The 12,337-nt window shown below is 39.1% G+C and overlaps 1 protein-coding gene across 1 annotated transcript; it reads right to left on the bottom strand.

The window, feature by feature from the left end:
- Positions 1-1,937: 1,937 nt before the first annotated feature.
- On the bottom strand, positions 1,938-11,303 carry LOC141620071 (uncharacterized). Its single transcript, XM_074437037.1, has 3 exons — positions 11,001-11,303; positions 10,452-10,802; positions 1,938-2,060 (listed from the first exon to the last, which is right to left on the bottom strand). Exons 1-3 carry the CDS (start codon positions 11,301-11,303, stop codon positions 1,938-1,940), a joined length of 777 nt encoding a protein of 258 aa, XP_074293138.1.
- Between the last annotated feature and the right edge of the window lie 1,034 nt (positions 11,304-12,337).

The raw sequence follows: 12,337 nt of genomic DNA, 5'->3' as shown, positions 1-12,337 counted from the left end.
AAAAAAAAAAACTACTTCACTGAAGGCTTTGCACAACCTGGCTGTAAAGAGGTCACCTAGAGGGGATGTAGTCATGATTAACATTGAAGAGGAAATTATGGGCACAACTGATATAGCCGTACTGGACCCGAAGCAACTGATGGAATTTGTCGACCTTGACAATTTAGATGTTGTTCACATTTTGATTTGGATGAAGTAAGTTTTATTAATAAAACTATTTAGTCATTTTCATTTACGAATAATGATGTTTGTCTAAATTATCAATTACAATAACATTCTTCGTTCCATGTGGCGTAATAGGTACCTGAATAATCAGTTCGCTAAGTGGAAAGTTTCAATTCACGCATACGGATTCTTGAGTCCTAAGGCGTTCTCTGTGCACAGAATTTCATACGAAGAACAAATCAATAGTATCGCTCGTCGGTTGATGTCGACCAAAAAATTATGGCTTGCCCCCTAGAATGAGAATATGTATGTATAGTACGTGATTATTGTAATGAAACACCCCTTCTATAAATTTATTATTAACATGCTTACATGCGTGTAAATGAACTAACAGTTCAATGTCCCAAATTGAATAGGAAGCATTGGGTGCTACTGGCAATCCAAGTGGAAACAAAAACAGTGTACTGGATTGACTCTCGCAAAGGCGAACCCTCTGACAGTTGTGTAAGGATGATAACTGAGTAAGTTTACAATCTTCAATAATGTCATTTGTTATTGTCTGACTTGAGCCATATATATGCAAATAATAATGGCATGTGTGTATATTTATGAATTAGTGTTTTTGAAGGAAAAAAAATTATGTCAACTTGGGAAATATGAAAGCAACACTATTCCCAATTTTATCACGCCATTAGTAAGTGTATTCTTAATAATTACTTGTATCATTTAATTTATGTTTATGCAAGAGGTCGATTATCTAATTCAGCTGATTTGTGTGATTTATATAATAGTCGCCTAAAGCACCAGACCACAAACAATGCGCTTTTTACGTTTGTCAGTCCATGTGGGATGTTATCAACGGAAAACTTTCTACCATTCCGATACGAGTTAGTGTGATTTAAAAACTATTTCAAACGTAAATTGAGTTCAATTCTGTATACTTCCATGTATTATATCTATTTTGATTATGTATATTTTAAATTTTAGTTTCCATTAATACTCAACAAAGCCCCATAATATTCGCCAGAGGACATCACCCAGTTGAGAAATATGTAGGCCAGTTATGTTGTTTCATTAGCGAAGTCTCAATAGTTTGCTCATGCTTTATGTACGTGTGTGTGTGTATATAGAGCCATTGTGTATTGGCTTCTTTTGCTTTTTTGAGAACGTTGTGTTTTGGCTTTTGATCATCCTGTTTGTACTATTTTTAAACTGGGTTTAATTGTTCACGGGGTGTAATATTTTGATGCAGGATTGAATTTTTGCAATGCACAGCTGCTGGAATGCTATTTTTCAGCAGTGATGTGAGTTTTATTTATACTCCTCTCGCAAGTGAATGATTGCTCGTTGTAATATGCAAAAAGGTCGAACCTAAAGGAGGGAAATTGTGGCACTAGCATTACTTGTTTAATAGCTAGTTTAGTTCGATCTAAAAAGGTGGTTTGAGTTCTATACTAATGATTAAAATGCAAACTAAAGCAATTAGGAATTAAACAATAATTAAGATGGTTTAAAACGATCATTAGGAAAGACTAGGACGGTCGGGTTCACCCAAGTGGCATGGAGAAAGGAAATAGGCATGGACTAATGGTTATCTAGGTTGTCACAATATGTAGGCTTCAATCTCTCGATGTAAATTCTACACTTGAGCCAAGATCAATCAACTTACTCATTCAATTAATCTAACTCAAAACTTGTTATCAAATCCTAGTTACTACTCAAGTTACTCACTCAAATAGTAGATAGATTGTTAGAAGAATTACTCAACTTACTTATTTGGACAATTCATCAAACACCTTAAGTGCATAACAAGTAGTAAATGTAAACAACCCAAGAATTACCATTAATCCATGCCAAATCCCTCTCCTTAATACTACAAGGGATTTCCCTACATCCTAGTAAGGCAATACTCACACATAGCTATGATAACAAACACAAAAGATGGAGAATTTAGCATAAAACAACCAAGGAGAAACATGCTTGCAATTTCTACTAATTAAACAATTCAAAATGTAAACAAATGAAAGATGAACAACAATAGAGAAGTGATTATACCAATAATGAAGACAAAGTTGCAACCTTTGATTAAATAGAAGAATAATCTTCACCAATCTCCAATTAACAACCCAATACTAAATGTAAACTATTGAACAATACTAATTCTAAGCTAATATAAGGAATAATTAACAATTGATTAAGGAAAGATTAAAGTTTTGATTTTAAGGGTTTGCATAAGGTTAAGGAAAGTAATTTCAGATCTAGGGTATGTGTTTACAATTAATTAGGGAAAGGGTATTTATACTATTTCATTGGATTAGAGGAAAAGAGGAAATAAAGCCCATTTAGCGCGATTGTTGTCCTGTGCCGGTCGACCGGCTGCCGGCTATCTCAACCGGCAGCGTCATCTTCAAAATCTGCCAAAATTGTGACTTGGGGATCTCTCTTCCGGTGGACCGGTTGCCGGAAGAGAATACTGCTTCTTGGCTTTTCTTCTTCATTTCTTCAATGAGAGAAGCGCGTGCCGGTCGATCGGCTGCCGACTATGCTTGCCGGCAGCGAGCTCTTGTGATTTTAGCTCAAAAAAAAAACGTCTTCAAATGGCTAAGTATGGGCGTGCGTTCCCTGCCGGTGGGCCGGCTGCCGGCAGAGAACTTTTTCTCAGCTTCTTCCTTTTTCTTCTCACCTGGCAGTGTTCCCTGCCGGTGGACCAGCTGCCGGCCTGCCGGCAGAGAATACAGCTTCAGCATTTCTCCCTCCTCTTCCTCATGCCTAATAATCAAACCGCCTCTCTTTCCCCGATTCCTCCATAACCGCCTCAAATCCTGCAAGAGGGGCACAAAATCATTGACGCGGGTATCGGGCACAAATTGCAAGGTAAGGCGCATATAACCGACTCGATAGGAGTCAGAATGCATGAAAGAAGAAGGGAAATTGGTGTAAATGAATCAAACCTCCCCACACTTGAACTTTACTCGTCCTCGAGTAAATCCAAAATCAATATGCAAGACACTACTATAATAAGTATCAAGAGTGCGTGCACGATATAAGCATCACTCAATTAGTCTACTATATAAGCCGATCGAGTATTAGCAGACCCTACGCCCTTTCAACTCACGTAATTGTGCTTATGAGGTAAAGCACGACTTATGAGGCAAGTAAGGTCTTACAAGAAAAAAGCGATGCATCCAACATGTTAGCACAAAAGCAAGTAATAGAATGCATCTAGCAAAAATGGTCCACTTCCTCATCTAAGTGGCTGAATTTTCAGCTCAAAAACATGGTCTCGGTCGGGAAATACAGTCTCAGAGTCTCAATGGAGGTGCCAACCCTCTAAGAATGGCCTAGGCAACCCTAATGTGTCCAATAAGGCTCAATAAACGGATTCTATTGCGGGAAAGGGGAAAGAAGGACTAGACCTCCGAGAATTACAAGGCCAACACAAGATTCAACCAAAAGACCCATGACTAAGGGGACCTAAGTCAACGACATCCTCACGGTTTTCACTCGTCACTCATTAGACTTCCGGGTGTTTTTGTGCAAAAAGTAACCAAAACACTCTCCTACTCCGACTCGTGAGAACGTGCCCGCATTCTAATGTGTAAGACCGTCCTATGTCCAAATGAGATGCAAAATGTAACAATGCAGAAGGCATGAAATAAGGGTTGTAATGGGGCTAAAGAGTAGGACGAAACGGGATTGGTGCAAGCACCGTTTGGACATGTGGAGTTCAAATCAAGAATTGTCGACACATCATATCCAACTTCTTATTGCAACATATGAGACACTTCTATGCTCTAACATAGAATTGATCACCAACACTATGCAAAAATTGCATAAACCCAACTCAAATTGGAAAAACTTGAAATTACTCTTCTTATTTCAACAAATGAGCAACGTCTACACCCTAACAAGAGTTCGGTTTCCCAAAATCATGCAAAAATTGTGTAAACCCGACTTACTTTGGAAAAACATCAAATTACCTCTTTATTTTAGCAATGGCCTTTTCTACCCCTTTTAATGATGAAGAGGGGTGTTGCTTGCCTTTTTCTTTTCCTAATGCATATATATACAACACAACTAACTCTTTTTGGATTTTTCAAAACTTTTTTCAGTTTTCTATTTTGTTTTTTCATTTCTTTTTTAAAACCACTTATTCATATATAATGCCAAATGCATGCCAAAATTCGACCCGAGTGGATATGTACACTATCCACCATTATGACCCAAATCACCTCCTAAAACACAACTACAAGACCGACCAATTCTTGATCAAGGAAGGGTGGATATGGAATGTAGCTATTTTAGTGGGTTTGCCAAATGGAAAGGCTAAGGCTCAAAGGGGGTGAATCAAAAAGGGAAATAATGGAAGGGACAAAACAAGGCGATTTGGCTATCTGAGGTTCATATGCATGTGAAAACAAATTTTACTTCATAACTTGTGCACAAAAATGAAATGCAAATCATGGTCTAAGGACGGAATGACACACTTATGCGTCTAGACATAACATGTCCCGCGAGGAGACCTACTCACAATCCTAAATGAGGGTTGGGTATGAATGTACCGACCCTAGGAGGTTCTAATCCTCACATATGAGTATCTAGGTCGAGACTTAGGTCTAGCCTACGGTCAATGGTCTCACAGGGCGGCCTAGACTCGTTAGTCGGGTCCCAAATTTCCCACGGCTAATCTATGGATGCGGGTGCAAGCCACGGGGAGGGGGAAGGCACAATTGAGACTTGACTCATCCTTGGGATATATGCTTCCCTCCCTTGACCACATTTCAAGCACAACATTATATACAAACTAAGTGCGACAAGAAGGAAACATGACATATATATACCTATGACAATGCATGCAAGAAATGGAAATGACATAAAGGAGACGTGCGACGATTTTGACTAAACCTAGCAGCATATCAACACCAACAATCCAAAAGTTCCCCAAAGGAACATCCAAGGCACAAAATCCCATCCTCCTTCAAATATACAAGATATATAAAGAAAGAACGGTAAAGGAGTAAAAGATTAGAACAAGTTTACCAAGCGGTCTTTTAGCTCCTTTTTGCCTCAAATGGTCAATGCCTATGCCAAAGGTTAGCCAACAAACAAACATATATATACAATGCAATATTTTTGTGATTTTTTTGAATGTTTTTCTATTTTTTTGAAATTTTGTCAAAATTACAAATTATTAACAAATGTGCATTATTTACAAATATATACGAAGTAGATATTTCTCTCTCCACACATAAGACTTACATCATCCTCGATGGAACGAAATGTAGGGAGGAAATGGAAAAGGAAATAACATTTTTTTGTATTTTTGTATTTTCGCTTCAAAATAAATAACTTGTTTTTGTATTTTGGGTTTTGTCAAATTAAATAACATATTTTTTTTTGGGCCTCCTCCCCACACTTGCTATATACAATACCTGGTGACGGGGGAAGTATGGGTGGGAGGCAAAAGGAATGAAAAGGAATGAGTTTTTGTGTTTTGTTGATTTTTTTGAAAATAAAGGACATGTTTTTGTATTTTTGAATATATGAGATTTCCTCCCCACACTTATCTATGTACATAGTGTATGGACGAGATTCGGAAATTAAAATGCGTGTTTTTGTGAAATTTTCAATTTTTCAATTTTTTGTCTTTTTAAATGGGGATGCAATGCATGAACTAGACTACATGCAATATTGAAATAACAACGCAAACTATGCTAAATGAATGAAATTCCTATATGTGACGATATATTACAAAATTGAAATCTAATGTAAGCTTAAATGATGCAACTACATGATTCTATTCTACATATCATACAACTAGCTAAATGCATACAAAATTTAAATATGAATGAGAAGTTTGGATTTAGGGAATCATACTTGTCTTTGGATTGGAAAGGGAGCAAAAGTAGGCCAAAGACTAGGCCTCCTAGGACTCGTTGTCCTTATCATCATCATCCTCTTCCCCGGTTTCGAACTCGGACTCCCTAAGGAAGTTGTCGGAGCTCACAGGGACCCGTGGTAGAGTCGATGAAGACCTCCGTGCCCCCACCCGAACCAATTACGACCTCGGGTCGCCTAAAAATTGAGGGTGAGCTTCCAAACCACTGCGTATCATGCCCCTCCCCTTGAGAAGCGAGAGGGGGGAAAACCGGTGCGGCGAAGTAGTCCGGCCGAAGATTGATGTCGGCATAAACAAACCTCCATTTGTTGTGATACCCACCATCCGGCTCGGGGTAATATGAAGGGTGGAGGCCTGATTCATTATGGGGTTTTGCTCTTTTGTCAGCTGCTCTTATATTTAACCGAAGTCCGACTAAAGCTATCGACAAGACTCCATATGAAATATGGAAGGGAACGGTACCTAACTTGTCCTTTATTCGGGTTTGGGGCTGCGAGGCTTATGTCAAGTGGAGACACGGAGATAAGCTCGGCCTGCGATCGGTCAAGACATACTTTATAGGTTATCCAAAAGGAACATTTGGTTATTACTTCTATTCGCCTACCGAACATCGAGTTTTTGTTGCGGCTAGTGCGACGTTCTTAGAGAAAGAATTTCTTGAGAACAAGACGATTAATAGAACCTTCGAGCTGTCGGAGATTCTAGAACCAACAACCGAGAAATGGATGGAGGAAGTTGTTCCTTCAACTGATGACACGGTTAATATTCCTGAGGAACCTAGGAGGTCGGGTAGAGTCTCTAATCCTCCGGACAGATACATTGGTATGGTCGAGGAGAATGACGTTTTACTCCTAGAGAGTAATGAACCCGCAGCCTATAAAGGTGCTATGGCCTGTTCCGACTCAAAGCTATGGCTCGAAGCCATGCAATCCGAGATGGACTCCATGTATGAGAATAACGTATGGGATCTAGTTGATTTACCTAATAAGGTAAAACCTCTACAGTGCAAATGGCTTTACAAAATAAAGCATTCTGTAGACGCGCAACCAGATACCTATAAGGCACGACTTGTGGCAAAAGGTTTCACTCAAGTGCACGAATTGCATTATGATGAAAATTTTGCACCCGTAGTCATGTTACGTTCCATTCGGATAATCTTAGCGATTGCCGCTTTTCATGATTATGAAATTTTGCAAATGGATGTGAAAACTGCCTTCTTAAACGGTTATTTGGAGGAAGAGTTGTACATGGTGCAACCCGAAGGTTTCATAGATCCTGAACATCCTAAGAAAGTATGCAAGCTTAAGCGTTCCATTTATGGACTTAAGCAAGCTTCTCGGAGTTGGAATCATCGTTTCGACCAGGTGATAAAAGAGTATGGTTTCACTCGATCGGTCGAAGAACCATGCTTATATATCAAGTCGAGTGGGAGCAAGATTGTATTCTCGATATTGTATGTCGATGACATACTCTTGATTGGGAATGATATTCCTCTCCTATCTTCGGTTAAAGAATGGTTAAAGAACCATTTCCAGATGAAAGATCTGGGTGAGGCACAACGCATTTTGGGAATCCGTATCTACCGAGATAGATCACGACGGACGTTATCACTTAGTCAGGAGTCTTATTTGGATAAGATTCTTGAGAAGTTCAGCATGACCAACTCCAAGAAGGGGAACCTTCCAATGACGACTGGGATGCAGTTGAGCAAGTCTAAGTCACCCACGACGCATGAAGGGGTTGAACGCATGAGTCGTATTCCTTATGCATCTGCAATAGGATCGATCATGTATGCCATGATATGCACACGTCCAGACGTGGCATATGCATTGAGTATGACGAGTCGGTACCAAGGTAATCCAGGTGAAACACACTGGATAGCTGTTAAAAATATCCTCAAGTACCTACAGAGGACTAAGGATAGGGTATTGACTTATGGAGGCGATACTAAGCTATGCGCAATCGGTTACGCAGATGTTAGCTTCCAAACGGATCGAGATGATTCAAAATCTCAGTCCGGGTTCGTCTTCACTCTTAATGGTGCTGCGGTCAGCTGAAAGAGTTCCAAACAGAGTATTGTAGCAGATTCTACTACTGAATTCGAGTACTATGTCATTAGACTGAAGAAGCTAAGGAAGCGATATGGATGCGTCAATTCTTACAAGGACTTACGATAGTTCCTAGTTCGAATGACCTGATCACCATCTATTGTGACAATAGAGGTGCCATCTTCCAGGCTAAGGAGCCAAACTCTAGCAACAAATCTAGTCATGTACATCGGAAAGCTCACCTGATCCGTGATTACGTGGAGCAAGAGGAGATAGTGATAGACAAGATTGCGACGGATGATAACATCGGGGATCCTCTCACTAAACCGTTGAATTTTGATAAGCATGAAGGGCACGTTATTTCCATGGGAATTAAACGTGTTCCTGAGTTGTAGTAGTTGATTATGGATTTGATACATTATCTTTTTCATATACTATTTATAACTTCATCGTTTTATTATAATATTTTGTTTTTCATGTGGATTGTACTGACAACTTTGAACGCCACAAAGTGAACTGAATTACATTATATTTTGTTTTGGTCCGTAATTGCCTACAAGAGCTGATAACTCTGGCTATTATATTGTGCAGTCGATTGATGGTGGGTTCAACGAGCCATAAGTCAAACTGTTGACTGATCGATCACAAATGCGAGATTATAATGATACCTCGTAGGACAAATTTTTGTGACAACGTAATGGAGTCCTAAATGTTTAAAACATTCGGTGCCAGGTCGTGGATAGGACATCCATTGTGTTCCTAGAGTCGATTCTTTTGACTATCGACTGTCTCTTGAGATTAAGGCAGTTTTTGGGTGACTTTGGTTTCTTTCTCACGGTCTGCCGTGAATCGAGGCTAAGTAGATTTTTTCTGGGTCATTTCATACTGTGCTTACATCTGCAGGATTCGAGTTGAGGAAAATATCCAACCCTTATCAGGTATAGTTATTTCTCAGGGCCACTCGAGGAGTTGTAACTGAAATGCATGGCCATGCTCGAATGTTGTTTCGTTTATCAGTTAAGTTACTCTCTAGTCGGGGAAACCACTCTTGATGATAATCGCTTGTAAAATACGACCTTTGTGAATACGGATTTGCAAATTGTTTTACATTGAGTGGGAGAAATTTTAGGATATGAGAATCGGTTATCGCACATACACTTGTGAGGACAAGTGGGAGTTTGTTGGAGCTTGTGTCCTCCACAAATTAGTGTGATAACATTTGTAAATCTCTTACAGGTTCACAAGGGTATACTTCGTATATTTAATCAGTTGATTAACGATTACCTAATAACGGTTGGCTTGCTAGAAAGTTTGACGTTATTATCATACAGATGGCGGTGATCAGCTGGTCCCTAAAGGTCACACCTATAGGATGTGTTTGAGAGATGTGGTTATAAAACTATAATCACATTGATGCCTTATATTACTAAACAGTTAGGCAATGTGTTGATGAGACAATTATTTAATGAAGATTAAATAATATTAGTTGAGACGAATTAACTGTAAATTCGTAAATTGAATATAATAAGTTATATTTAATTAAATGTATGTAATGTTGGTTTGGACGAATTAATCTGTTAATTCGTAATTAAATGTAATCGGTTATATTTAATATCAACAAGATGAATGTGTCATAGTGGTAATAGTGAGGGTACACAAACCAAGAGTTCATGGGTTCGATCCTCACTAGATGACAATTTAACACATTTTATACTTTTTGAAATAAACGAAAATAAGGAAATATACTCCTTATTTCGGTCAAATGGGCCGAAAATTAAAAGAAGATGATCTACCCTAATTACTTCCAAATACACGGTTTATAGGGAGTGAGGGAGAACATTATTCTAACCTAATTTTTGCTAAGCCATTTGTGCCTCCTCTCTCATAAAAAAAAAACACAAAAACCTAAATTTTTACAGAAAATTTTGGATCGATTCTAGCATAATCAAAAGGGCATATCTCATATCGTCTTGGGTGCAACTGATAGGCGAATATCTACTTTGATATTGTTCTTAGGCCGTATTTGCTAGGACCGAAGGTTATTTCTGAATCCTTTACTTTTGTTTATGTATTTTATTTTATGACTAGTGATCGTCTTCATTAAATTCGTTATAATCCTTGTATATAAAGGGATTCATACAGATAAATACCACAGTCTCGATAGGTGGACCCTCATAAAAATACTTCACGCGATGTCCATTTACCTTGAAGCATTCTCCTTTTCTATTCTTCAACTCAAAGGATCCATATGGAAACACGGTCACTACTTCAAAGGGTCCCGACCACCGGGACCTCAACTTCCCGGGAAATAGTTGAAATTGGGAGTTGAAGAGTAGTACCTTGTCTCCTACAACAATTTCTTTCCTTGTGATCTTTGAGTCATGCCATTGCTTGGTCCTTTCCTTGTAAAGTTTAGCATTTTCATAGGCATCCATCCTCAACTCATCAAGTTCATTAAGTTGGAGGAACCGCTTGTTCCCCGCGGCATCCAAATCATAGTTGAGCTCCTTAAGGGCCCATCTTGCTTTATGCTCTAACTCAAGACGTAAATGGCAAGACTTGCCATAGAACAAGCGGTAAGGGGTAGTGCCGATTGGGGTCTTGTAGGCGGTTCTTAAATCCCACAGCGCGTCATTGAGCTTAGCACTCCAATATTTCCTAGACTTGTTCATAACCCGCTCCAAAATAGCCTTGATTTGTCGATTCGATACTTCCACTTGCTCGTTGGTTTAGGGGTGGTATGCAAGAGCTACTTTGTGCCGGTTGCCGTACTTTTTGAGTAGAGAGTAGATGGTGCGGTTGATGAAATATGACCCACCATCACTTATAACGGCTCGGGGCACTCCAAAGCAGGGGAAAATAAAGTCTTTGAATAATTTGGTCACTACCTTTGAATCATTGGTAAGGGCGGCTATTGCTTCAATCCATTTGGACACGTAATCCACTGCAACCAATATGTATTGGTTGCCAAATGATGATGTAAACGGTCCCATGAAATTCACGCCCCATACATCGAAGAGCTCTACTTCCAAAATGTTATTCAAAGGCATTTCATCTCTTCTTCCAATATTGCCCCTTCTTTGGCAAGAATCAAATGAGTGAACCATAGCATAAGCATCCTTGAATAGAGAGGGCCAATAGAATCCACACTGAAGAACCCGAGCTTGGGTTCTAGAGGTGGACAAATCCATCTGTTGGGCCTGGAAATCCGCAGATATCCCTGATCAATATCTTGCCTTGGCGTGACTGTCAGGGTTTCAGGATGTCAAGCTACCAGGACATATGAAGATAGGCACCAGGCCATGGAGAGGACAACGGTCAAAATACCAGGACGATATTAGACCAGGAAATCATATAATAAGAAGAATACACGCGCAACATTGATTAGGAGATTCTACAATTAAGGCAGCAATTAAGGACATAATAATGGGTATTATTGCGGGTAATTATGATAGAAGATTTGGCATTAATGGTGAGACTAATCAGCCGTTCAACATATCATTATATAAGAGGCATTTGGAAATAATTTGAACACAGAAGACATACACAAGACAAATTCAAGCATACAATATTCTCTCGCAACTTATAAGCTAATTACGTCCCATTGTGCTAAATAATCAATATAATAGTGAAACCCTCTCCTGGCTTGGTGCCCGTGGTTTTTTTCCCATTTAAGGGTTTTCCACGTACAAAATTCTTTGTCTTATTGTTATTCTTTTATCGTACTTTACTTTCTTGCATTATACCCTGTAAACCTAACTCACAGATAAATTAGAGCTAGTTAACCCTGCCTAAATCTATCCCGACCTGATTTCGCCTTGCGCAAAATCCACACAAAACAATTGGCGCCCACCGTGGGGCATCTAGCTCTTTAAATCGTTTTTCCTCATCCTACAAAAATCCAAATATCCTACAAAAATGGCCCAGCCTACCGTTGAAGAACAATTGAATGCAGCCCTCCATCAAATAGCTGAGTTGGAAAGCTTGAAAGAAAAAGTAGCCCAAACTGAGGCTGAAATCCTACAATTAAGAGAATCTGAGTCAGCTCTGAAACAAAAATTGGAAAAAACCCAAGGAGCAGGCTCTAGATTTAAGCCAGGAACACCATTTGTATCAATTATCAAAAACATTGATTTTTCCAGTTTTGGGAGTCCAAGTGGTTCCAAATTTGTCAATACCGATGACAATGGTGAGCCAAAAAATGACAATGAAAAATCTGTTGAAT

The sequence above is a fragment of the Silene latifolia genome, chromosome X (genome assembly GCF_048544455.1).
Source record: "Silene latifolia isolate original U9 population chromosome X, ASM4854445v1, whole genome shotgun sequence".
In the NCBI taxonomy this organism is placed as follows: Eukaryota; Viridiplantae; Streptophyta; class Magnoliopsida; order Caryophyllales; family Caryophyllaceae; genus Silene; species Silene latifolia.
Note: the sequence above shows the minus strand (reverse complement) of the source record. Positions and strands in the feature narration are given on the sequence as shown.